Genomic DNA, 27,849 nt, shown 5'->3' with positions numbered 1-27,849 from the left:
TGCGTTGTAAGTATCAAACAGCAGCGGAAAGATATGGAAGACGTAGAGGTACGAACAGCCACACCAGGGACCAGCGTTCTGCAAAAGGAAGATGAAAAGGGTGTATTAAGCGGATTGGTTCAGGGTTTAATCCTTTGTCTGGCGACAGGTACATTTGTTAAGGGTGAGCGTTCTTAAGCGTATTTGTATATCCTTTTTCGTGTGTGTATGTGTGCATTTGCTGACGAAGGCAATTCAGCGGATAATGCAGGGTCTCATGTTTCTACTTCACGGAAAGGGACACATTGTGAAAGGATCTAGATCTTGGATATGGGCCGATGATTAAACTGTTTAAGAAGCTTTTTTAAAACTCTCCCAGCAGAATCGTTCTTTCGGTTTATCGGTCTGTTCCCGCGTCTCCTGGCTGTAAAGCCAGAATTTAATGATTAAAATAGTCCCAATGGAAGCAATTTTGTTTAGTACGAATACGGCTTTATTTACAATCATGTTCGTTACGTTAAAACACATTCAAAAGAGAATAATGGCAAATGATAACACTGTTAAACATCAACAACTAGTATATCGTTTGATTGTTTGGCTCGTTCGACCGTGGATGGAGCATATTATGTATTGTTTCGCTTTTTATGTTATTTACGCTACGCTGTTCATTCCCTCCTTGCCCTCCTCGTTTATGTGGTTGAATAGAAAATAGTTCCCACGCCCTACAGATCTAGAATAAATCGTGCCAAACGGTTGGTGGGAGAGCAGAGGGCCGAATCTTCCGCCGAGGATAGGGAGTAAGATGAGGCGGATCCAATGACGCTCGGTCCGACGATCTTACGGTCACCGGATGGACCCGGTTCGCGGTGTCGGTGCGCTGGCCGCTGCTGGTGATGATGCCGCCGATGCTGATGATGGTGGCGTCGTTGTAAGTGTACGCGCGGAAGTTGCTGCTACTCGGGTGGCGGTTGATGCCCGGGATGGCCGTCCAGCGGTGACGATGTGCTGGTCGTCGTGGAGGGGCCACACGGTGCCGCCTGCATCGGTGCCGTGGTGCGCTGCACACCCAGCGAGGACGTGAAGTTCATCAGCGGTCCGATCAGTTCGATCGGTAGCGGAAACACGATCGTGGAGTTCTTCTCGCCGGCAATGCTGCTGAGCGTCTGCAGGTAGCGCAGCTGTAGTGCGGCCGGGCTTTCGCACATGATGTCGGAGGCTTCCTTCAGTGCGCGGGACGATTTCATCTCACCCTCGGCGGCGATCACTTTGGCACGAGCTTCACGTGCCGCTTCCGCTTCCGCTGCCATCGAGCGTTGCAGCGAATCCGGCAGTGAAACGTCCTTGCTGTAAGGTAAGTGTGGGGATAGAGTGAGTGATCACTAATCGGATATGCTTATCTTTTGTAGCTATTCCCGTGAAACTTACATCTCAACACGCTCTACCTGTACGCCCCACGGATCGGTAGCCTCGTCCAGCGTGACCTGCATCGAGTGCGAGATGGCTTCTCGTTCCGTCAGTAACTCGGACAGATTTCTCGTACCGAGCACGTTCCGCAGCGTTGTGGCCGCCAGCAGCCGTGTCGAGTGGCTGTAGTTGGCTACCTGCACGACGGCATTCAGCGGATCCCGTATGCGATAGTACACGACGGCATCGACCGACACGGTGACGGAATCGCGCGTCAGTACCTCCTGCGGTGGGACATCGAACGACACGGTACGCAGATCAACCTTGCAGTAGTTGTCGATACAGGGCAGGACGAAGAAGACGCCCGGTCCGCGGGCCCCACCGGAACGTAATCGACCGAGCCGAAAGATGACGGCACGCTCGTACTCCTGCACCACCTTGAAGCAGAGAAACAGCGAGATCGGCAGGGTCAGGACCATCAGCACGATCGAGCACACGGTGGCCAGCACTTCCACGCATCCTATCGAATCGGCTTCGGCTGTTGGTGGAAGGAAAGGAAGCAAGGAGAAAATAATCAACACGGTTGTCTTTTAACAATTCAAAGCGATGTCTAGTGAGTGCAACTTAAAGACCGATTCATCACAGTTTGCTCACATGGCATAAGTAAACTTCATCTTGAGAGATGAAAGAAACTTCAGCGTTTCAAAACTAATCAACCAACTTCATGCAACGTGAATTGAAGGTGAAGGTTCACAGATTGTTTATCTTCAAGTGAAATTGGCTTCGCATTCGAACAAAGCTATTTAACAATGGAGAAGGTGTCAGGATGAAAGGAGTCACTACGCCACAGCTGAACTCAAGAAACTAATGAAAACCCCTCCCACAACGAGTCTAATTCGTGTGCGTGGTTTAGTAACCTCACAGGACTGTTTATTCGTTGCAGAAAAATGGCGTGATGCACTCGTGAATTGTTAGACATGCCTGCAACCAAGCGTGTAACTCCTCAAGGCTCAAAAAGACGTCAAAGAGTTGCGGTTTATCTGCAGCTGAGTGTGCCTTTGTGCGCGTTGACAGCGATGTGCCTTCAATTATGATGCGGTTCTTCATGCGTTGCCTGTGTTGTGCAGGCTATTAAACACTTGCATTGTGTGTTCCTCAACGCGTCACTACAACTGTGCATAAATCCTCACACTTTAACATCACAGACCATCCGCATTCTTCGTCTTCGACTGACGGTTATCGCGCGCCCAGCGCTGCCAAAACTAACAAACAAATGCGCACACACGCGCTTCCACTGCCACTTGGTGAAAGAATGCAACTTAACTTGCAGTATATTGCCGCCGGATGTTTTCCAAACCACCTTCATTCACTCACTCACTCACTCGCGCATCGAACGGTTGGTGGGACGGATAATGGCGGACGGGCGAAAACCGGAATGAATGGGTGGCGATGGAATAATAAAGTGCGTGCGCTATGATTCCACACTACGCTTCCTAGATATGTCGATCGTGTTTTGATCGATGGGCTTTCTAACTCTCTGTAGACATGCGGAAAAACACAAACACACGCAGGCAGCCAGAGCACACGTATAGTTCCCGTTTTGTTTGGATCTTCTCGTTGTGTTGCTTCGCCCTCAACCGAGTACACACACGAGTGGGTGGTTGGAGAGACCAATTAGCACAAATCGTTTCGGAAAATGCAAAAGCAGCAAGCAGCAGATACACCCGACGGGCAAGACACGCGGCGCAGGATATACTCGTGCGTTGGTTTGTTGGTGGGTGGTTTTTGAGCTGGCGCTGGAGTTGTTTGCCCTCCTATGTTGGAAATGGTTTGTTTATGTTCGTTAACCACCTCACGCGCGCGTGTGTTTGTCGAACACTTGCTAGGCGCTTTCCATGCCCTGACCTCGAGTTTTCTTCCTCCAGCCACGCGTGCATCTCACGATCGTGAACGCGCCTAAGGGCACCAACACTGGTGTGTGTTTTTTTGTTGTTGAAGAAATCTATTAAGAAGATGCTCCTTGCGTGAAGTATTTTAAACTGCGGTTTAACGCTGAATAATGGAACCAAATGGAGATGAGTTGCCGTGTGCGTAACGTGCGGTGGCTAACGAAGAGCAATTTATATATATATCGCTCTTTATCCTGCTGGCTGTGTAGCGGTGAAGATTTAAGTATCCGACGGGTTTAACGTTTTTTTTTTATTTATCTTTCACGCATTTATCTCAAATCGAGCGTTATAAATTATCTTGTTTATGGCGATGCGCTCCTCGAGAGGCTCACCGGGCGTACACAATTTGCGCTCTGTTCAATCTCAGCAGCTGCTCTCATTGCATCCTCCGTGGAAGGAAGTGGCCGTTTCAATCCGCTACCAGATGAAGCATAATTAATGGGACCATTTTTAACCGTCGGGAATCGGATCGGATCGGATTGGAAATTGGATATTAATTAATCGAACGGTAGCCGATTGCCGATTGCCAATGCCACTGAGCACTCGGGTGTGCTGCCAAGTAGCAGATGAAACAAAAAACAGATCCAAAACGTCAAATGTGTATTAAATGTGATTACTTGCTTAATGTACAACGCGCTTTCATTCGAACTTGGCCGTTGGAGCATAACCGGAGTTTATAACAAAATTCACTTGTACTAAACTAATTTGCGTTTTCACTGAAAAGCGTTTTTTCCGTTTCGTTTTCCTTTGTTCACAGGAGGATAATTCGTCCCGTTACACTTCCGCGTTCCGCGTGAGATGAGTTTAAAATGTGTGGCCACACGCTGATAGCTCCGCCACTTACGGCGAGCAGCTGCAGACTAACTCGCATCGCCCGAGAGGATCATCGGTGGCGATGGCAAACACGAACCACCGACCGCACGACCGTACGAAGCTGCTGATGCCGGCCGATACACAGTCACGAGAGCTGAAACGTTTGACACTCGATCGCGCCACCAGGCGGCTCCATTGCTTCACCTGCTTGGTCAAGCGAGCAGTAGCGAAAGACTTGCACCAGAAGCTAGCGGAAGACACACGAGCGGCACTGGTTCCTAATCCTCACAAAAAGATACCTACGGACGTCTACGTAACACTCGCAACCGCCAGACTCGGTGCTGAGACAGTCGGTGTCCATGGCGCGCGGACGCAGGACGGACGGTGCGGCTTGATTTTCACGCATCGGTTACGGCGGTGTGGACAAGCCGTCGTCCAAGAGGTCGTTCCATGGCGCGAAGGTCCGAAAACATAATTTATTTCTCCGCTTCGCCGCACCTTCCGATGCCGGCGTGTCCTACAAACCGTTCCCGAAACCGACAACTGCACACGAGGGACAAACCAACCAGACGACTGTGTAGTTGATCGATGCGAGGATTTTTTTTTTTTGCGATGCGCGCTTTTCTGTTGTACAAAGTGACACTTTTCACACCGTTGGTGTGTTGGGGCGGTCAACCACCCACAGGCCGGTGCGACGCGTGTGACCAGGCGTGTGAGCGACCGACAAGGTAGTGATGCTCCCAGCAACGCGCTTACACCCACGAAGGCACCCGAGGTAAATCGAAATTCGAACTGTTAGACTCACCGCAAAACCAATGGTCCACTAGTGTGGTGGAATCTTCATCTCCACCCCACCTAGAATTGCGCCCTCGAAAAAGAAAAAAACATACATGAACATGCTGAGTGCTCTTTCTGTGCAAATCTCCGTGAGTTTAAATTTGAAGCTATAAAATTGAAGAAGCAAAAAAGTGCGCACACATACACGCAACACCTTGGTACGCAACTCCAAGTTGAAGAAAATTCGAGAGAGTGTGTGAGGGAAGGAAACCTAAAGCAAATGGTGTAAACGGTGGCTGGTGCCGGTAATGATGATACTCGGTAGGAAAAACACGGAAAATGCGCTCTTTACATTACGCTGCGGTCAGCGGGAAGAGAAACGACATCCAATTCGTAACACGATGACCGTGAGCGTAAATCGAATTCGGATTCGGTAAATCGTGGCCAACATCACCACGGGTGGTGTGATGCAGCGACCATTCTCCTCTATTTCCAGCTTTTCATGTTCACCAACTAATGTCGAATGGATGTCTCAAGTACATGACGAGCGGTTTTCTATCCGAGTTTTGCAGTGTTTTGGGGTGTTAATGAGAAGGAACCTTTTGACACAACATTAACTAACATGAGGATTACATTGAACGATGTTTTCCGTTGGAATGTTTCTCTTTTGTTTTCGTTTGGTTTTATGTTTGTTCTTATTCGTTTATGAATTTAGTGACCTTTATATTACCTAGTTTTACTATTACCTATTATCGAGTTGTACTTTTTACACATTTTATTCAACAGAATTAAGAGTTCTCCTGTTTTCTTATGTTTATTATCATTACTACCGTAACTACTTTTCGTTATCGCATTTTGGTCATAGCAAAACATTTTTATTAGAATACTTATCAAACATTTTTGTGCTTGTAAAATACATTTTCATCTTTCAACTGAAGAACGACCAAGTATTTTTCAATTTCATTTTGTTTCTTTGTAAACTGTTTTGAAGAGTTGGAATTTGTTTAAATATTTTGAGCAGTTTCAGCTTTAGTATAAATATTTAAATTACACATCAACTGCAGTGGACTTGTTTAATCCACAGATTATTTTTTTGAAATTGAAGCGTACCAGACAAAATGACCGGTTCAGTCACTCTAGTGTTGAATACAATCGGTCCTTCAAAAGTTGTCCGGTAAAGGCAATAAATAAACAATCTGTTACAAAGCACAAAAGGGGCAAAAAGATTGTTGAGTTGTGTAATCAGTCCTATTGATTAACGCATTGTTTTCGTAGTCAGTTATCTTATCTTTTGATGAATTTTTCTTGGATTTTTTTCTCTTGAACTTGATAACTTTTGTGATATATTGGCTTGCTAGACCATTTTTTCTTAAACTACGTAATCAGATGGTTAGCCCCAGTGAGATACGATACAAACCCAAAGAGACATAGCATGCATTTGATGTGATTAATCACGTTTACACGTTCGCAGATGCAGTGGGTTCAGATTTCGCACATTAAAAAGAGACAATTTTGGTAATAAGATCACGTTGTGATTTATCCGAGAGCTATAAAGGGAAAATCATTTGACAGTGTATAAACAAACCGAAAGCAATAAAACGAATCAGTTAAATCGTGCTTCCTTGCAGTGAGGATGATATAGAATTCCTCACTAGTGAGCATGTACAGGGGTGCTAAATCTATTTTTCTAAAACTGTTCCCGTGCCGTCTATTGAGAACAATCCATCTCCGGACGGAAACAATCATGGGACACATTCTCGTGACATGTTTCTTGGGGATGCTGTATGGTGCCCTTTTTTCTTTAAATTGTAGTCTCTCCGTTTATCACCTCTCGTCTTTCGTGCTGACATTCTTTCACATCGATTGTTCGCCCGCGTGGAATGGGATGAGATAAAATGTGTAGATTAAAACCGCACAATGAGACCACAATAACGCCATGCAACACATCGTGCCGGCATCCAAAACCGGCGGCACTGTGATGCCGTATCCCATTTCACTCCCCCGCCTGCGAACGATTGGTTGGGAAAGAGGAATCAAAAATCTGCCCGTTGATGGGCGACACAGCAATGGTAATAAAATTAAACGATCATCCTGCGAACGTACGGGTGCATTAGCTGTGGGGGGAATGAATAAGCAAAACCCGGCCAGTGAGGGAAATTGTAATAGAAAATTAAAGAGCACCACCAGATTGACACAACACGAATTTAATGGGCTCTCGGAGGCTGAGACAAATGCTGGGCTTAAATCGGCATTCAAAAATGTTCGTAGGGTGGAAAAACACGGAGGTCTTATCGAAGGATATAAATTCTAGACGTACGGCGTCAGATTAGCGGAGTGTTGCTAATTTACAGCTGAAGTTGGTTGGGTGCGTTAGCCGTGGATTGTCGTAATTGATTGTAAAACATATCTCCTAAGATAGGTCTTTGAAAAAAGGCTCTCTTGTGACGTTTTGACAAGCATTTTCTTGTCTTTTATTGGTAATGAACGTGTCACTTTACCAGCGAAAGTTGACTACAAAACTGCCCGAAACTGTCACAACTTCATCTCTGTTCTGCTGCCAAACATTGCGAGACCCAGACAAGAAAGGGGGCAACAACAAAAAAAAAAAGACTCGATTTATTTTCATACCAAGTCTCAGATAAGCGCTGTTTATTTGCCAAATTAAGTTCGGACAGTCGTTCGGATGGGTGCGTTTTGGACTTCTCGGCATTTTTGGGGGTATTTTTTCTCCACCCTTCTTGTTCGATGTCCGTTTAATGTTACGGTTCGACTACTACCGCACACTGTCCAACTGAAACGCCAGTCGAAAAATATGCGGAAGAACGATCGCAGATAGCACGAAACGACGACGCAAATCTGTCCCTACCGTCTGATGAGCTTAAGCAGACGGTTTCGCGGGGTGGCAGATGAGCAACCGGGAAGATTACACTTTGATGACCCAACTAGCCGCGACTGCTGGCGACGACTGAAATGGGTTGACCGCCCTACTGTCTACCCGCCGTCACGCGTTTGCTGACGACACTCTTTTTGCAGTGGCGTGGCCGGGGCCCGTTTACCGCTAGTTGCTGAAAGTCTGACTAAACTCGAAGCAATCGCTTTCAATCGCACACCCAAAGCGCGGGAAATGTCAAAAAGTCAATTTTACTACACGCCTGTGTGCGTGTGTGTTTGTTTAAAATGCAACAACATGATCATCCGTCCAATAAGTCGTCCAACCGAGATCGACAGGAAGCGGGTTAAAGAAGGGTGTTAATTATATTTATAAATCGTCGACTCAATGGACCTGCGGTGGTAGTCGACAGCGATGGCGGCAAGGCGGCGCTCTGACCGTAAGGCCGTTTGCTGTTGTCCAAATATTGAACGCAGGCGTTGAAATGCGCCAGTTCGCCGATTCCTGATCCAAAAGGGTTTAATGACGGGCAAGCGAATGGGAAGAAGGGCTCTTTGTATGCGAGAATTTGATCTTGAGTCCGATTAGTGGTGGTAGCCTTCTTTATTACATTGATCCTATCGGTTACAAGTTGACATGGAACAGGCTTTAGCTAAGACATTCGGAATGTATCTCAAAGGAAACTAATCTTGTCTTAGTGTGAGGCAGAAATTGAGCGAGATTAGTGGGGATTCATGCTGAGCAAAATGTAGCAATACGTAGAGGAACATTGTTGAGTTAAGGCCGTAATACACTACGATCACTATTTTTAGTCGCGTCGTAAATTTGAACCTTGTCTCCTTTCATTTTTTACAACTTTATGTTGGTTTCTAAGGTGTTTTGTTATGAAAGTTCTGATCGTTTAAAGTATGCAAGAGAAAGAAAATGTTAAAGTACAAAAATAGGAGTTATCTTCCGGGCAACTTGACTTTAAATGATCATTTCTCTGGAGGACTTTAAACAAACTCTGAATTTTCAAGCATGCTAAGAATCTTTTCGTAAAGTTCCGTGGTGGGCCGGAAAGTATTTATCTCAAAATAAACTAAAATTTAAAATAGATCATAAATAACAAGGAAAAATGTTTGGCATTTGTGAGGCTCACAATGAGGCATCACTGAATCCCTATACCTTTTCTAGTCGGAATTCTATAATTGTTGTGTATTATTGTGTATTAAATTCAACCTGAAAACAGTATCAATTTATCTAAGAGTAACCTTTATTGATGCGGGGCGGCCCGGTGGCATGATGGTAGCGGAGCCGATCTTCACACGAACGGCCCGGACCAAAATCCCATCCGGACCAATCCCCCGTAGCAAGGACTGACTATCCGGTTACGTGGTAAATTAAGTCGATACGGCCAGGCCGCTCTAACGAAAACAAAAAAAACCTATATTGATTCAACTATGCGATATTTTAACGAAGGTTAGAATGAATCTATTAGCATTATTCTCCACACGCAGTTTCGCAAGAAGTTTTCTTAATTTGTGAATGGAAATTTGCAGTACTTGAAAGTCATATTTGGAGCTTATTTCTTGTCAAATACTCTCGACGCCCTTCAATGGATAACATATTGTAATAATTGTGTAATATCATCAAAAATTTGATAAGCGTTCAATAATATTACAGTTCAAAAGATACTGCAGAACATACACAGTAGTTCTGCCACGAGAGACTGCTTCATTTTTAATGGAATTAAGTGGTACAGATCGAGCTCTGATTTGTATCGAGTGGCTCATTAGAAGATAGAGATAAAAATTTTTGAATGTTTAGGAAGATTTTCAGCCAATTTGAAGTTTTTTTTTCAAATTTTTTGAAAGTTCCAATGGTTCTAGTTGCATTGCTCACCCAACTTTGTTCAGTTTGACCTAGCCACGTACACACGAAATTGTTTACTGTTTAATGACTGAATACCAATTTATGTGGCCTCATTTGAATGAAGAACCTGTAAACAATCGATTTACGCTTCAGTTGACCTTTCTGCCATCGTCGGACCAAAAAGATAATAAATAATTTACAATCAATCAAACCACCAAGAGGTTTGTTTAGATTTTAAACAAATGATCGTTTAGAATAGGCGTTTTAGACTTTTGGATTACCAAAAAGAAGAAAAATAAATCAACAACACTAAACGACGCAATAAACGCAGCGATCGAACCGGTTTCAATAAACAATGTGTTTCTGTCCATTTCCATTTGCCTAATAGTTTTCCGAATGCTCATGCATAAGATAATACTTTTCCCCTGCTGCTAACACAGTGATAAAAAGATAGCGAGTGCGTGGAAGATAAAATCGAAAGGGATGAAACTCGATTCGATATTCTACGGCAACGGTCATCTGTCGGCTGTGTGCTGGGATGGTTTTGAAAAAAATCGAAAAACACCCAACCCACACTACAGAAAGAATTTTCGATGAGATTAACGAAACGTGACCTGAAACATCAACTGTCAAAGCTGAACACTGTGCGCGGGTGGGGGTAAATTCGAACATTCGTGTGAACATTCGGCCGGCAAACATAAAATCCCGCACGGGGCCATCAAAATACAAACAGTTTATGAGACGAAACATGCTCGGCCGGGGTGGGACAGCTGTACATCATCGTCAAAACGAGGGTTTGGACACGTTCGGAACGATTGAACGGGTTTAAAAATGATCCGGAAAATGAACTGCCCCGCAACAAAGGAGGAACCCGCTAGGTGCGAAGAATGAATCCGTTGGCTACCCCGAGGTCACGTTCGATCGCGCCACCAGCGTGTGTGTGTCTGGGTTTTTGGTGTGTTACAATTGCTTTGAAGAATTACTTATCGTTCAACGGACCGACGGCAAGACAGGCCGTGGCTTTTCTTTGACCCTGCCAGGTTAACGGTGCGATTGAGCCGTGAAAACTTTGTGTGCAAAAGAAGGGGTTCGAGTCGAGTTTGACTTGAATCGTTTGCGGTATCCATGCTCAACAAGTGGCAAAGGAACGACGATTTTCACGTTCATCGTCACCCTGTCCCGGTGGTGGCAGTGGGTCATTAATGGGATGATAAATGAGCCTGGTTGGTGGGTCGAAGGTGTAGGAAAAGGAAAAAGTATTGGGCGCCTCCATGTCGCCACGTATCGCATGGACCGATGATGAACGATGGTGGGGTAGGGGGTTAAAGCAGATAGTTTAAAATGTGTGAAAATTCATCTTTTCTTCCATGCGGAACAATTTGTCTTATGCGCTAATAACTGACTGCAAACGCACCACACAGTCGCACAGCGATGGGCCCTCGCGCGTAGATCGGAAGACCCATTTCCCGATTCATTCAAGTGTTCGCCGCTGTGTAACCGTTTTATTCTCTACACTTGAATATAGTGGGCAATTTAAATCAAGATTTATGAAGGTTCCATTAGTCACCGGCCGCCACTCAATCAATGATAGTGTGGGCAGCATCGCGGGGGGTTGCGAACTCCAATCACCCCTTAAGCCTAATGACTTACGGAACATCTTTTACGGCTGCGGCCGTATCCTTTTAGAGGGGGATTCAAATAAAATAAATTCACCAGTCCGCCCAGTGCGTTGATGCTGGAATAAAAGCGCCCGGGTGGAAAAAAAGGGTTTTCCATTTCACTGTGCCGATCGCTGGGCTCTTTTTTTTCTCGTTGCTGCTTCTTTTCTCCCCACGCAGCACATTTTCCAAATTAGTTTTCCACCGAAGCCCATTAGCCGAATGGGGTTTGTCCTGGGTTTCGGTTCTAGTTCCTTCAACGTTGGGGTAGTTTCGTTGAATATTGTTTCAACCCGTGCAACCCCAAAATGATACACGCGGTACGCAGTCGGACACGCGTAATGTGTGTGTGTGTGTTTGTGTGGGAAAATTCGCACAAAAAATGGCGCACAATTTTTGGCTGGACAGTCCGTTGCCGAGTGAGTGCAGGATTTCGCGTAATGGAATGTGACTGTGGCTATCAAGGGCTATTCGTTTATGTTCGCAAATGGAAGAGTGGAAAAAATGGCCTCCCATCTAGGGCGGTGTGAGAGTGGAGGTTGCTTTCCAAGGGTAACAGATGCTTGAGTGAATCGCTTTCATCCTCGTCCGTTGCACCAACGGGATGGAACACTCTTTCGAATGTGAAAGGATGCGCGCCTAGCGAAGGTTTACTTTAGGATTACATACACTTTTTTCCTGTGCGTGTAGTGAGTGCTGTAGTTGCTCTCGTTGTAAGTCTCTAGCATTGATTGCGGCAATCTGTACCGGGTTTAAACGGATGACTACAGGCACACACACACACGTACGCGGATGAGACGTAATCATCGAATGGCGGGAATATGCAAATGGACTCCACCCGCTCATTGGACACACTCGCTCCGATGATTAATGCACCATGGCTTTATAGCGCGCGTGCTTCGAAGGGAGAAGTGGAATAAAAGACACCATTAGAGGAGAGCTATGGGTAAAATCACGCGGTGAAGCACGCCGAAAAGGGGGATAACGTACCAGTAAAAGATGACGAACCATATGTGAGTCTTACATTTATTGCCATTTGCGTAGAAGGGGGTTGGACAGCCCAGCCCGGACAGTAGTAAATTATACTACATCTGAGCACTCTACAGCAAGCAACAGCGAAACAAACGTTACGATATTACGTGGAAATCTTGCAAGAATAAACAATTTGCCTCATCATCAGCACACGCGCCCCGACAGATCATCAAGATCAGAATACGGACGCAATGAATACGCATTATCATGGACCTACCCGTACAGCATTATATGTGAGATGTTGATGATTGATTGGTGAGCTATTTCCATGAACTAATAGCAAGTTTAATGAAACTTTCGTCCTTGGCAAATAGTGGAACACGCAAAATTATACAAACTATCTCAGGGTTCGAAAGAATGCAAATAACGTGGGTTAAAATATAATGTGATAACCTTTTAATACGAAAGGATCCCCACTTGTTTATGGCAAATACGATCAAAATATTGCTGATCTCCAGTGATCAACCAGTGGGAAGTGGGATCGTTGAAGGTGAAACACGAAACAGAACAATATTGAATGCCGGATTGGATGTGTTTTCCGTTTGAAGGAAAATCACATGGTTCCATTTTCACATGATGCTTTTGATCGATTCGTTTATTTATTATTACAGGCAGCTAAGTAAGTAAAGGGAAAAGGGAAGCCTTTGGGTAATCGCCACACTCAGAATATGTTAATAAACAACGTTTCGATGACGGATCTCTTCAGCCAAGTGATTATGTTTTGATGATCTATCTAGGTGAGTAACAGGAGTACGTTTAAGGGTTGCATTTGAATGTAATGTAAACATTTGTACTTGATTTTGGCTGAAGCCCTGATATCTACCCCCTTTTTAGTGCAAGGTTTTCGTAGCTGAGCATCACATCATCGGTGAAGCAATCAGTCGATAAGAATTCTGTTTGTTTTGTCACTCATAATCTCCTATCTTTTGTTGTGTGGAAATAGCGTAATTTCACTCTGCATTTCCGCTCGAAGAATGGAACGTTATCAATAGACAAACTCACCACTAGTGCGCCGTTGGTCATCGTTTATCAAGACCGCTTGCGTTGATGCCGACGGCGTTACTTCCCTCGTTACACCGGTCATATTCGACGCACCCTCAATGCACTACACCCTTTTAAAAGTAAACAGGTTTCTCCGTTCACCAACACACCGAAACAACAACAAAAAAAAAACACGGGCAACAACACCCACCCAAACGATCGTAAACAATACGGAGACGAACGTGCCGAACGATCCGGTTCGATGGAACCGTCAACGAGTACTAACGTTACCGAGTATGACCGGCTTCCCGTTAATCGAAGTCTCTTGCAAATGACAAAACCGTGGCGATCACCACCGTGGCCGGCAATAATGTACATACACAGCAGTAAACGTTCCGCAGACTAGTTAACGAGACTGTCGGCCTCGGGTGCGTTGCGATAAGACCGTCTATCATTTCGACCAGTAACGAGACCGTAACGTCGCTGTAACAAGCGTTACGTGTGTAACACTGTGAAATATTTTGAGGATTAATTTTTACGTACTGTTGTTCCTTAATCCAGCACAAATAAAGCACGCCACCATAATCCATACAGTCGCATAAATATGTCCAACTGTATGTGAAACTATGCTCGGTGGACACGCCTTGGAAAGAACACAATAAAAAAGAGAGATTACGTCTAAAATGTCTACTTGTAACGAGTGAGAAGGAGAGAGAGAAAGAGAGATAGGAAAAAAAATCTCCTCGTCCACTATCGTACAGGATTGTAAAACAATCCGATCGGAACCCTATTTATAGTGGGCAGGATGAGACTTTTTTTTCGCGTTACTATTGTGATGCCGGTTCGCCGTATTAACCCTGACGGTGGGTCGTAAATATTTTCTCCCTTCCCATACATAATTAATTACGGCATGGGATAGAAAAGATGGTAGTGATGGAATTTTGTCGGTCGGCTCTGGGTTTTGTTGATACATGCGTGTGGTAATAATGCTGCAGACGGCCAACGTATCTACAGCTACCACCCAACGCATCGGAATGTCGGACAGGATTTATTTGATTTTAGCGTAATTAATATACCTGCTGCATGGGAATACATTTCGAACAAATATTAGATTAAAATAGCATATTATTAACATATTTACAACGATCTTTATTTTATAAATACAATTAACATCAATCTAATCGACACACGAACATATTGGGTCTACATGCAAGTTTCCGACGTGTTACAACAGTGGTTGCCGTCAGTACATTTCGGGCAGGAATTGGTTGGGTCAATCGGTTAATAATATGGTTTCATCGGACATCGATTTATAATATATATGAGCAACATTTTTTGGGGAGACAATGGAAATTGATTATTGGCAGAATTTAGAATCTGTTTTCAAACATTTTTCAAATCATGATCCAAATTTGGTGGGATCAGAATGCGATCATGTATTATGAGTTGTTTCCGAATATTCACAATACAAATACAAAGGCTTCGGTTAATGATCGTTTGGAGTATAGAGGATGGGATATTCCTACTCTTAGTAAAGACTTGAAAGTATACCAAGAAAAGCTATGCTTCGATGCAGAGAGAGGTTTTTATTAAGTGAATCAAAAATTGTTGCGATTCGTTTCAGGACTTCATTTTTTGGTCTATAATTCGTGAATGCCACAAAACATATAAAATTTCTGATAGAAATTCTTCGGAATAAAAACCTTGTGACATATTTTCATAATTATGCCATAAATGTTATAATTAAAATAAAACGCTGGAAACTTACTTGCGCACCCAAAATAATGATACGCAACCATGCAGGCGTGAGATAAGCGTATTTCTACATCGTACTCTAACTAGTGTGTGTTTAAAAAAAATAAGAGCTGGAACTTCTAATCACAACCAGTTTCCGGTTTGAATGGAGATAGTTCATTCATGAATCATCAGTCCCACGTGACACAAGTTCGTGGTAACGTGTGTAGCCCGCAATTAAAGTGGATGACGCTATCAGGGCCGGATCGCTATCGTCAGTGCAAACAACACCAAAAGCGTTGTGTATCAGCAACACTTGCATTGCTTGTTTACATGCGTTCGCTTCTCGGTTGCAAGACACAAACACAGCAACACACACACACACACAGAGAGACACGCATACAACACTAGACAGACAACAACTTACCGTAGTATTGTGGCCGCGGATAGGGTTGCTTGCGTGACGCTTCGGAAGTACTCTGCGGAGAGTGCATCGGAGCTGCGAACGGTTCGTGTGCTGCATTAGTATCAGCGTATTACGTTACATTCAATGTGCGGCATTCGGCGCATTCCGGTAAGCCACACGGTGCAATGTGCAGTACAATTGATATGCCTTTCTTTTTTTTTATTGTGTGTCTGTGTGTTTGCAGATGGTGCTTTTCTTCTGCAGTTTGTTTTTTCACCATCGCAAATCGCACCGGTTAGTGAGTTAGTGTGGGAAAAAGCTCTATTGCTTGATGGTGCGCAATTAATGCCGGTAGCGATGGTACAGCACATTAGGGTGATTAAAAACTGTGCAGCATGGCTGCTGGTTCTCTCCACAAGCCAGCCGGCTTAAATGCACTTAGTAGTAATTAATTATGGCAAAAACATACAACGAGCGTGAGGGGGTTTTAAAAAATTATGTCATCACAAAACTATGTAAACTTCCTTTATCATGCACTCACGTCGCTTAATTGTTTCGGGAACAGTGGGTGGGTGATGATGACAATTGCTCCCTGTCCCACAATTTATCTTGGCGATGAAGCGACAATAAATCACCGCATGCGAATGAGGCTAACAATTTGTTTTGTTTCGCTATTTCGCTTTTATGAGATAGAAAAAAAAACATCATCTCCATTCGCAATTCTGGTTTTTCTTTTGCCTTTCGCAAATTAAGCGCCGTTTGATAATTGTCACGATACTGCTAAACGCACCGCACAAAAATAGAGTAAGCTGAAAGTGCAACCACCGAGACAATGAAGTGACGCACAAAAGAGAAGCAAGAGCAAGAGCAAACGGTAGGCAAACGGTGTTTTTTGCAGATTATTTATAAAATCAAAACCAATGCAAAGAAGAATGCTGCTCGAGTAAACATAAACGCATTGCGTTTGCCGTTTGCCCTGCGCGCCTATCCTGATCGGATGGGCGGTAAAGCATCCCGCACAGATCGGTCTGCCGTTGCGTTGGTGGCAACCCCAGAAGCAGAACGCCCATTAAACGCGTCGAATTCTCAACGAAAAATCCATCCAAGCGCTGGCGGTTCGGGGTTTTCTACTGCTTGATGAGTTTTCTTCAGGGCCGTGTGGAGTTTGGGATATGGCGCGCGTATGGGAAGAAATAAACAATGGTGATCTCTCCTCATCGAAGGGATGATGCGAGGGCAGAGAACTACGGTGGGACAGTTTGCGTACGTATATACACCTCGACGCCTGGGTGGGGCGAACATTAACGGCAGTAATATGTATAGGAACAGGTTGCCACTTCCAAGGGTTGGTACCCACGCAGCAAAGACTGTGGAACTGTTTTACGGACACTACGAATTTTAGTAGTTTAGTGTTAGTATTTAACCATGCATTAACAAAAAAATTCATAGAACTTCGATCGATCGAGTTTAATGAAAAGGAATTATAACACAATGATGGACGTAACGTACTTTTAACTTTCCACCGCACTTGATCTTGCTGTTGCTGCTGGGTGTGCTGCTGGTTTGGCGGTTGCAGTTGCTGTGTTTGCAAATGTTGTGCGTGGTACATAGTATGGGTCGTCACTTTCCGGACTCTTTACTACTCTGTTTTAAGTTTTTTTGTTTGAGGAATTTTTAATTGTTCCCACTTAGCGCGAAGAGATTCGGAACACTTTAATTTCACATGACATTTCGGGCTGGAGGTGGATCGAAAAGTAACTCGACGCGATCATTCGAAAATGTAGTCGAAGTTTTGAAACACTTTCGCGCACATCAGTGATCTAAAGTCAATTCAAACATTCGGAAACACCATCGTTAGAAAATATTAATAGACACAGTCTTGCTTTGCATGAAGATCACTTTATAAAATTGCACCAAACGATCATGGCGGCAATAACTTACGGGTAATGTGTGTGCGTTTTTTTTTAATTCTTAATCTTGCTTCACTTTATACCTCTCTCTCCCAAACACTCGGAGTGACACTAAAGTATGGATGCAAGGTTAAAAACAACAGTATCAAACACACGGCTGTAGGAAATCTTAAGCACGAACGATCAATTCACGCGTGCAGTTTCGGAGGCGTGCACGTTTCGTTATCTTTCACCGGTGACTTCGTTGACAGGACTGTCTGATAGGCCACGTTACGCACGAGAACCATGGTCGGCAGCCAAAAACGCGGCGCTTCGCATTGTCATCGGTTTCGCGCCATCGCGCATTCGTTGTCCCGGTGTCTCGAGATTTTCGAGGAGACTCTCAAGGAAGCGAAACTCTCGAGAAATCCGCCAGCATCAAACCACGGCAACCATTACGGCACTCACACAGTGGTGGCTATATGATTACGATGCCCTGCAGTAATGGGTCGGCGATTCCTGTGTGTACTGTGAGGATGATTTGTTGAGGAGTAAGTCTTAAATAAAGTGAGTTAAATAAGAGAATGTTATGGTGATTATAACAATCGTTTAAGAAATTCCCACCACCTCAAGAGATCCTTCCAAATAGCACACATTCTCCTAAGACCACCACTGTACTTCGGTGTGTTCCCGTCGGAGTCGGGATATGGCCGAATCAGCTTCGGCGGTATTTCATCGTCAACAGCCGGGCAACAATCCTGAGAGCACGCGTGACTCTCTCGTACGTTCGTGCAAACCGGGGGTTGGGTGGGTGGCATCACTTTCACGATGCGCTCGTTTTGTCTGATACATTTTCGTGTGCGAGATTCTTTTGTGTTCCGTACTCGGGACGCCCGCACCCTCTATCAACCGACACTTGACGGTGCTTTTTTTGCTTCTTTATTTTTGGAAGGTTTTTTAGGATTTCCCTGCCTTTTGGATGGGGAAAAGGAAAGGGAGTACAGAGTTTCAGCTCACGCTGTTACCCCAATCGGTTCGGGCGTGAGGTCTCGCGCGTCTGACAGACCTTGAGGGGAAACTCCCGCCAGTGGACAGTATCAAGCAAACATTGTGTGTGCACTGTCGGGAGACTGTGCGAAGCGACAATACTCCCAAGCATATACCTGAAATATATACACGCATTCTTCCCAGTGGAGATGCTTTACAGTGATGTACGCACAAAAATGTTGGAAGTTTATAAACATTCAAAAAATAAATAAATCCATCACCCAGAAATTAACATTCATAAAGAATGTGGAAATTTTAATGGTCGTTGGAATTTGATTTTAAAAAATATTTAGTTATGATAACTAAGATAATAATTGTAGAATAATTATTATTTATTGAATTAAACTCTTTTTTCCCACTTCATTTACTTATCTCTTATACTGATCACTTAGCAATCGTCGCATGATTCAGGAGTCCTCCTAGTTGATCATGGTATTAGAGTTTTATATAAAGACATCTCAAACTGTATCCAATTCTAGCAGTCTATTTTCATTTTCTCTCTAGTTAGAACCGGTTCGAGTCTTATAAATCGTTAAATGCTGTAGATCTGACACTTGACACGCCATCGACAATTTTATTCATCACTGTAGAATGCAAATTCTTCCCATAGCATCCTAGTTGACCCATGAATTACATATTAGACCACTTTTTGTCCATGTTCTAGGTGAAGGGAACATATATTGCGTTGGCCACCATTGTGTCTGACAGCTGTGGTAGATGAATCAGCCCCCGTTACAAGAGAAACAGTTTACTTAGCCGACACATAGAAATAGAATTTCGTCGTCTCCAAGAACAAACAATGACCGGAGTGAGGAGGAATGGAGTGGAGATTGTGATGCAATCGTTACGGATTGGATGCAAACGTGCAATATGGAATGATAAATGGACACTACATGAGTGAGATGTGTGGCTTTCTTTTTTATACATCCTGACCATTACAAATATTGATTCATTCCATTGTCCGACTGCGATCCGGCAAACGATGCGAATGTCTCGCAGCAAATTGAGCGATAAAGCGAAAGAAGGGATCATTTTGTTTTATGTGGTTTGTCACTTGCACACTTCGATTGTTGCTTAAAGAGTGTGTGTGTGTTGGAAGAAAAAAAACATATAGAAAAGAATATCTCCCTGACAACTGTTTCGAAACGAGTGGTCAAACATGTGTCAAACAAACAATGTTTGATGCAAATCGTTATCGAACGGAATGCGATGAAGAAAATTCACATTGTCACGAATTTCCCTTCAACCACCAGAATGACAAATAAAACAAATGTTTTTCTGCCTCGATTTTCCCTAGCAGTAAGGACAGATTTATGTTAAACCATAAGATTCGATAGACTTCGAAGCGTTTGCATCTGGCTTGGTATTGTGTCAACCGTGCGGCCAACATTTGGTGACTTTTGGGTAACTTATGGCACACCTTCATTTTAACGGTCTCTTCCCTTCTGTTCGATCGCTTTTCGGCTTTTTCAATTGCCACCCATTGGGTTTTGGGGTCACGTAATGTACGTTGTCCTTGTTTTTTTTTGCGTTCGATAGTTGGTGAAACCGCTCTAAATTTTTGTTGTTACTGCTGAAAGATTTATATAGATTTACATGGTTGTTTAAGAATTTATAAAGTAATGCTCCGAAATGGGTCTGTAACGTAAACCTTTCTCAATGGTTACAGCACATGAACAAGAATTAAAACTATTGGAAGCGGGCTGTGAAATTGACAGTGAAGAATTCGAGTTTGGCTTTAGATTAATTGACTTAATCCTGTCCTCAATGAGTGCTGCTTTAAATACACAGTAAACATAAATATTTAATAATCTTTATGACCATTTTTACTGCACCGAACTAGATGGCACGAAATCTCTTGTGCACACACACACAAAACGCGACTGTCTCAGTGTCTTTGTTTGTTTGATGAAACCATCGTACGGGAGAGTACTTGAATCCCATTCGTTGTAGGAATTTTATTGGCCAGTTAAGCCAGCTACAACTCGTACCACATTAAAGGGAAGTTCAGATCAAAGCTCCCGTTAAACGGTTGCCACATCTATGGAAAGGGAAGGGGTGCAGAAAAGCAATAATAACGGTTGATTTTTTGAAACAACACATTCCCCCTTCGAATCGTCGAGCGCGTCCTCTGTTGAACATTCAGCACATTCTCAATGATGTCTAAGATGTCCAAACGAAGTCGACGACACACATTTCCATTAAATCAGTATTCGAATGGATTTTCCACAGTCAAAACATTCTCGAGCAGACAGGGCGAATCAAAAGAAGAAAAAAAAACCCAGCAACCGTCGCTATCCAATGAGCCGCATCGATGTAACGACGCATCCAACCGGAGACTGGTGCGTCCGAAAAGAGAATGAATAGATGCAGCGGTATAACGAGAGAAGGAGAAAAAAAAACCAACGAGAACTGAAAATCGTTGGTGTCGTTTTCTTTCAGCACTGTGCGACACATCTTGTCACATCATAACGAATATTTTCCACCCAGTTTCATCTGTGGCGAGGGTTTTTTTTTTCTTCTTTGTGGGGATATTGGCTTTTCTTTCTCGAGTGCACTCTTGTCCGCATAAAGCAAACGAGGAAGAGAAGGAAAACCGAAACAGCACTTGCAGTTTTGATACTCGTGTATAATGACGCTTTTTGTGGAGAGTAGAAAATTGCAGCCAAGGGATAATTAAGTCGTACTCGGTCGCAAGCGCACGCACACCCGTGTTTCGTTGGCGTTAAATTAAATTCCCATTATTTTAGCAGATAACTTAACTTTTGAGATGAACTATTTTCTTCGGGCGAAATGTTTCGAGCGAAAGCTTTCCTAACAATATAAAATCAACAATAAGGAATAAAACAGAGATTACAGTGCAAGTTTTGCAGCTATGTTGTGGAGAAAAGCCTTTAAAGTCCCAACGGGTAAAAAGGCTAGATCAGTAGAATCATGGCAGATAACGACTAAATTAGTATGAAGCACTCTACCAAAGCCAAGTCGCTCCATTTGCTACCCAACAAAACAGGATCGGCCAACAGGCAAAGAAACAGTTTTCAAATAATCCACCCCAAACACTGGATACCGTAGTCGTTAGATGCACTTCTTCCTGCATTGTTCTCTTTGATTAGTATCGCTGCAAAAGCCAACGGCGCTTGGAACGCTTAACCCACCGAATGGTGCATTGTGGTGCCGTTGCCCTGCGGTCGGTTGCATTGTAAAGGACGAATAAGTGTGTGGTATTTTTCCGAAGGAGTTTATGTATATTATTATCCTTTCACGCTTGCTCACTTAGCATATCCGGTGCTAAATTATGCGGTGGAAAGCTTACGCCGGAAAAAAAAACGGGAACAAAACTTTAGCCTTAGACAATGCGTTCGGCGGGTTACTTGATTTGGGCAAAAATTCTTCAACAAAAATTGTACTGAATGTTTTTACAATGTTTGTCACAAAAGGAATATAATTTTCCTTTTCTTCTATATATTTTTCTGTAATATACACCCCGAATCGCAGGAAAAAACAATATATAACAAAAGTTCTGTCCCACTACTACTGTTGAATGAATTAAAAACCGATACGATTGAGTCAAAACAATATCGCAGGACTATTTTTCCAGCCATACTCAATGGCTGTTTGTGCACCCCGGAACGAACATTACGAGCTTGTTTGTCCTCGACGATGGGATAAAACATGAAAAAAGGGGGAAACATTTGCATGCATAATTTTCCTATCAGTTCCGGGGGTGGATTATTTGTGTAAGGCAAGAGTGTATGGGTGAGTGTTTTTTTTATTTATTTGCTGTAAGAGTTTGCCACACTCTGCCAGGGTGAATGAAAACGAAAATGTCCTTCTTGGGATTGAATTCAATCTGTTTGGGTTGGGGGGCAAATCTATCGGACGCGAGAAAAGAAAACATCTCCACAAGCAGTTCGATTGTGGGGACTTACTTTGGTGAATAAAGGCGTGCCAATGGAAAGAGCAGGAAGATTAAACCCTGTTTTATGCACCAACATGCTAGAAGCGGCAGTAAACTAGTGCCAGCAAAAGGCATAAACAATGTCGGAAGTTTGATCCGACGCCACCCGAAAAGCCGAACTATTTCCGCCCTGTTTTTCTTCCCGGCGCGGTGGCTCAACGCTTCAATGGCCACTGCCAACATTCGCTTTTGTTCGCCACCAACTGTTCTCTGCCGGGGGGAATTGCTGGGATCGTTGTGTTGCTTCCATTCACGACAAATGAGCCCGTTAAATGGTGGGCGAAGTAGATCGAAAAATCGCGCTGAAGTGAAAATGAAACAATGTCATATCGTTTGGACCGTTTGGAGTCTACCGACGCAGTCCACCGACCAACCCGGGGGGTAAAAGATCAGGAGAGAAAATTGAACACCATCCGGCGTTCCAGACAAAGTGCCGCCACACTGTACGCGTTTATCGTTCCATGCTTCCAACGGTTCGCTGTCTTTGCTTGCCTCAGCTAGAAGACGTAAAGCGAAAAGAAAGCTCCCATCAGACGTTCCGAACCAGACGACAAGGATACGGTACCGGAAATTCGCTGATCTTCACTCCCATCAGTTCGATTACCGGGGCCGCTTCGAACGGCTATCAATTATTGGGGTGTCTTGTCGTCCAACGGTGGTGTTCCTCTTCTATTTCATTTCTTTCACGCCAAGTAAGTGAGAAAACAAGCCGTGCGAAACAAACGTCCGCCCCGGGGGCTGGGGGACCCGAAGAAAGAACACCCAATTCGACCAGGATCGAGAGGTCAGGGTTTGGACAATCATTTCCGCCGGGACTGGAGAAAGGGAAGGAGCGCAGAATGCAAGAAAAACCACACCGGAAAAACTGTCCGTGATTTCTGGAGCAGAAGAATAAACCATTCCTTTCATCACATTTCATACACAAACCAAACACACACACACAGAGAAGGGAGAAAGAAAAATGATGCAAACAATGAGACGGCAAAATAAAGAAGAAAATGAGATAAAAGTGAGAAAGTGTGAGAAAGCGATATATTAATTCGGGTAGTGAGTGAGATAGAATAGTTCTGACAGAATGGAGCAAACTCAATGGAGACGCCCAGTACTTTTTAGCTTATCGTTGTGAATGCAGCCAAAAAAAAACAAAATGCTTTCTACAGGGAGTTCCAGTTAATGAGTGAGATTTTCCAGTTTTCACACGGCTGCACGGGCTGCAGGACGCACACCGGTCGGTTGCCTTCTGGTGAATGTTTGTGCTGTGCCCAACCCCTTGCGGTGCTGTGGATGAGTCAGTGCCGGGACCCAGTTATTTTCATGAATAGAGTTCATGGACCCGGGGATGCATCAGAGAGGGGGGGGGGGGGGGGGCAAGTCTGAACAGCCGACTTTCCGGCTTTGGGTAATTGTTTTCTTTAGCTCACCTTCGGAGCGTGCTAATGTCTAGGCATGGGTTAGCGCAAGTGAAGTATTTATTGCCAAACGTTTATGTTTATTATCTATCTGAACAAAACGTGCAAACTTATCCACCCGTGTGCCGGGGACGGGGGTATTGGCAGTGTTTTGCTTGTATTTCCAGGCCAGTTTCCTTGCCGTCGGCTAATTAGTGACTTAATTTATGGATTTTTAGTATACAACACACACACACACACACACACACACACAAACAGGGAGTGTGTGCAGGAGAGAGACGGAAAGCGCTCAAGTGTTTTTGCTGCCTTTTGAGATGGTAAATAGCCACTTGATCTCTTGAGCCTTCCACCGTTGAAGCACCATCCAAGCACATTCTCTCCGGTAGTATTCCCGACCCGAAGTGTTGCCAAAGCGGGGAACATAATTCCCCGGGAGCCGGTGTGCAGTGATTAGCTGTTGTAACCACGTGTTACAGTAGTGGATTTTCCCACTCCCAGCGGTCACCATGATGGAGGAAAGTGCTCGAGAGAGAGGGAGAGAGCAGTATGAGGCGGTAAAATCTAAAAATATTTGCCTTATAATTCTTCACGTGCGTGCGTGGCTATAAATTATCTGTGAATGATTCCATTGCCCTGCCCAGCCACGCACAGGAGGAGAAGAACCCAACGGACGGTGGAAAACACTGTTTGGCGGCGATTGTCACACCGGGGGATTCGGGGATGTCGTGTAAGTTGATAGGGTAGTAAATACATCCCCATGTGGGGGTGGGCGTGAGCTCGGATAATGAATGAGATGAACACACCATTAAACACTTGGATCCTCCAAATAAACGCCACCGCGAAGGTGATCAATCGTGAAGTTTTAGAACTTAATAATTTGTAAAAAATAAAACACATCGAGTTACTACGAATTTCGACAGACCACCAACACGATCGATGTACCAATGAACGTCAAGAAGCTCAATGCGAGAAGGTATTTCCGATCGTATCGTGCAAACATTGGCCCGATCGAACTCACCTCATAAAATCCTTTCTCACCGCACAAGTGCGCAAAACATAAATATTTTTGCTGCTCCAAGCCGATTCGACATTCCGGCGAGACAACAATGTGCCCGTACGGCCCCAAAGCAAACAAAAATAAACTATCGGAACGCTGTGAATCGTTCCCGATCGCCGTGGTTGCCTGATTTATGAGCACACCCAGCAGGACATCCTGTTATGCGCAAACGTGCGTTGTCACGTCACGATCGTTTTAAAACTTTCTACGTGCAAGAACAAAACACGCATGCACGCACGCCTTGGATAGTGCCGATCCAAACACCGTGTCGCGGAAGTCGTGTGTGTGTGTGGAATGGGGGGTAGCATGTTGATGTCCAGATTTTATTTTGACTAGCGCGAGCACGATCGGAATGCGTGCCGTAACGAACACTTCCTATCGCTGTGGCTTTCGGCTAAGCATTTAATGCGTGTCTAGTGTCAGCTGCAAATTAGAAAACATGATTTAGTAACATCGTTTTACTATTAGATTTGCATTGAGGCGATTTTATTTATGGACCTGCATTTTATTGGTTTCGATTTCCTCTCATTTTTTTATTCAATCTAGCCCAATTATCAACACACTCAAAATCGGTTTTAAACTGCTTCAAATTACAACATTAATGTGTTTTGCTCTATTTTTGAACAAACGATCCATTGAAAACCTCAGCAAATATCACTAAAACCGTTACCGGTTCGTAATGGATCCGCACCCCCAAACCAACGCGAGCGAACATTTACATCCTACTCACCATCGGAGAAAAAAAAGGAGTGCAACAACACAAAAATGAAAGTAAAACAAGAAACCATTCCTTTCTGCGTGGTCGAAGGGTACAGGAAGAAAAATCATAATAATCAACACCTCAGCACGGACACTTCCCGCATCGTTGGCACGTGCTTGCGTGCCATGTACACTACACGCACACGGCGGTTGATACGTTTTTTTTGGAGGTCAGAAGGAGTTCTTGGCGCGTGTGTGTGTGTATTTTTTTTGCGATTTGTGTTTATTTTTACATTAATCGATCGGTTAACAAAATAAAAATAAACCAAAACCCCGTACCGATCGGAAACGGACTGCGACCGGCTAATGGTATCTGCCGCGTATCGATATAGCAAAATGGGGATTGGAGGTATTGGTTAACCTTCGCCTAAACTTACTTGCCGGATAATGAAGAAAGTGATTTATTTCCTATTTTTAAGAGTTTTGAGCTCTTTTTGTTTAATTCTCCTATAGCGTAGATTTACTGTGAATTGGACTTTTTTGACATATATATGGACATATTTTGACATATAAAATATGGACACATATATTTTGACAGTTTTCATGATAAATATTTATGCTTTGTGTTAAAAAAAATTCTGTTAAAAAAGGGTAGTTGCTACTTGCCAGTTCGATGTCGCAATGCGTCAGAAATCGGAATTGCCAGTGAGAGTGGACTGTGATGAGGCGGAGGCTGCAGGGAAGGCGTTGTAGATTGGGGCATGTACGTATGGATCTGCTGGACCGGTTGCAGCAGTGGCTGTTGCAGTGGCTGCTGAAGCAGATGTTGCTGCTGATGTGCCGGTGGCTCGTGTCGCACATCCGCCCGCAATCCATCAACACTCTGCTGATCTTCCACGATCGTTCTTTCACCCCAATCCATCTTGCGGTTATCAGGACACTCTCACTCTCACAATTAGCTTTGGACAACTGTCTGTTCGTTATCAGCACGGTTTTGGGTTGCGTTCTACCTGCAGCATTCTTCCCACCACTGAGCACACTTAAATCGCTTATTCTGCAGTGAACAGATCCGCAGCGAAGGGATTCGATTGGATGCACGCGCACCGGAACCTGATAGCACAGTTTATGCACGCACCAGCACGAGCGCACGGAATACGCGCCCACCCGAACCGACGGACCCGGTTTAATCGCGAACAGCGAACAGTCCACCCGTACCGAAGCGTTATGATGTACTGATGCGCGAAACGGTGGCGCAGCTGGCACGAACGCACCAGCAAACCAACACGGAGCTAGGCGGACTGAGGCGAAGCACCGGCGCACGACGCGTTGCCTCGACACTGTGCTTCCTTCCTGCTAAATCCGGTCGCGGGACCTACCGCCGGGGGACTCCAAAAAGCGGCGCGGGTCTCGAACAGATGACTCAAAAATGTTGCGCTTTGAAGCGTGTACTTGCACCGTGATCCCTGTTCGTGGTCCGAAGATGCGTAGCAGCTTGCAAAGATCACAGCAGTGTCTAGTGGGATGATCCCACCTGGAAATGATACCGGGGGATGGATTCTGTGGTCCAAAACAGCTGCGATTCACCGGACTGGACACTGTTTATTCAAACACGCGTGGAGCAAGATCTTACGGATTTTTATCTTCCCAAACGCACCGGTTGGACTCTGGAATGGCAGCAGGACGGTGCGTGTGCGAGTTGCTCTGCTTTCGCACTACCTTTACCGTCTACTTAAAAGCGAAATCATCTCCACCGGTCAAGCCGGTTGTGTACATAAAATGGTCCAGTTTTAGTAAGTGTAAATATTGGTATAATAATTTTCCTCACTCTCGCGCAGGAACTTTTAGTTGGTCGCGGCCAGTCGCGGTTGATTTGGACGTACATCGAGTAGGCATTGAACGTACCACAATGGTTCGAGTTGGGGGCGGGGGTTTACTTCGTGGAAAATTATGTGTTCGATTGTCTTCCACACATTGATTGGGATCCGTCCCGGGCATTTGATTTGATTTGGAAATTCCATCCATTTTCATTGAATTCTATTCTTGTAACTCACTAGTTTAACAAATGAACTACACTCATGGGAGGGCAAGAAAGAAGAGAAAAAAAACACCACCCCGATTGTGGCTAAAGGGAAACACAACGCAACGTCTAGGCTAGATTTCCTTAACACCTAAGGAAAAGTCAGTTTACTTTTGCCCGGTGGTCGATCGGTTTTCAATCGGTCCGAGTCCGGCCTGGTCGGTGGAATGTTTACATTTTTGATGCGTTTAGCGGTTTGAATTTGTGCAGCTTTCACCCAACTCCTTCTCAGACCG

At 44.3% G+C, this 27,849-nt stretch overlaps 1 protein-coding gene across 3 annotated transcripts; it reads right to left on the bottom strand.

Annotated features, from left to right (window-relative positions):
- Positions 1–459: 459 nt before the first annotated feature.
- LOC128301670 (band 7 protein AGAP004871-like) lies at positions 460–26,761 on the bottom strand. 3 transcript variants are annotated; one of them, XM_053038262.1, is made up of 3 exons: positions 26,203–26,761; positions 1,405–1,921; positions 460–1,323 (listed from the first exon to the last, which is right to left on the bottom strand). In XM_053038262.1, exons 1-3 carry the CDS (start codon positions 26,456–26,458, stop codon positions 933–935), a joined length of 1,164 nt encoding a protein of 387 aa, XP_052894222.1. In that variant the 5' UTR covers positions 26,459–26,761; the 3' UTR covers positions 460–932. The 3 variants fall into 3 exon arrangements, with proteins under 3 accessions (XP_052894222.1, XP_052894230.1, XP_052894237.1); XM_053038270.1 differs by lacking the exon at positions 26,203–26,761 and adding an exon at positions 13,359–13,475; XM_053038277.1 differs by lacking the exon at positions 26,203–26,761 and adding an exon at positions 4,449–4,516.
- Positions 26,762–27,849: the final 1,088 nt, after the last annotated feature.

Source organism: Anopheles moucheti, chromosome 2 (genome assembly GCF_943734755.1).
Source record: "Anopheles moucheti chromosome 2, idAnoMoucSN_F20_07, whole genome shotgun sequence".
In the NCBI taxonomy this organism is placed as follows: Eukaryota; Metazoa; Arthropoda; class Insecta; order Diptera; family Culicidae; genus Anopheles; species Anopheles moucheti.
This window is presented reverse-complemented; position numbering and strand designations above follow the sequence as displayed.

What these genes read in the sequence shown, in the direction of transcription:
- LOC128301670 (XM_053038262.1), bottom strand. Translation starts at nt 26,458, where the DNA reads ATGGATTGGGGTGAAAGAACGATCGTGGAAGATCAGCAGAGTGTTGAT. An exon ending in CGCATTGCGACATCGAACTG is followed by an intron (nt 1,922 to 26,202) that starts GCAAGTAGCAAC and finishes TTCCACCAACAG; the next exon opens with CCGAAGCCGATTCGATAGGA. An exon ending in CAGGTAGAGCGTGTTGAGAT is followed by an intron (nt 1,324 to 1,404) that starts GTAAGTTTCACG and finishes CTTACCTTACAG; the next exon opens with CAAGGACGTTTCACTGCCGG.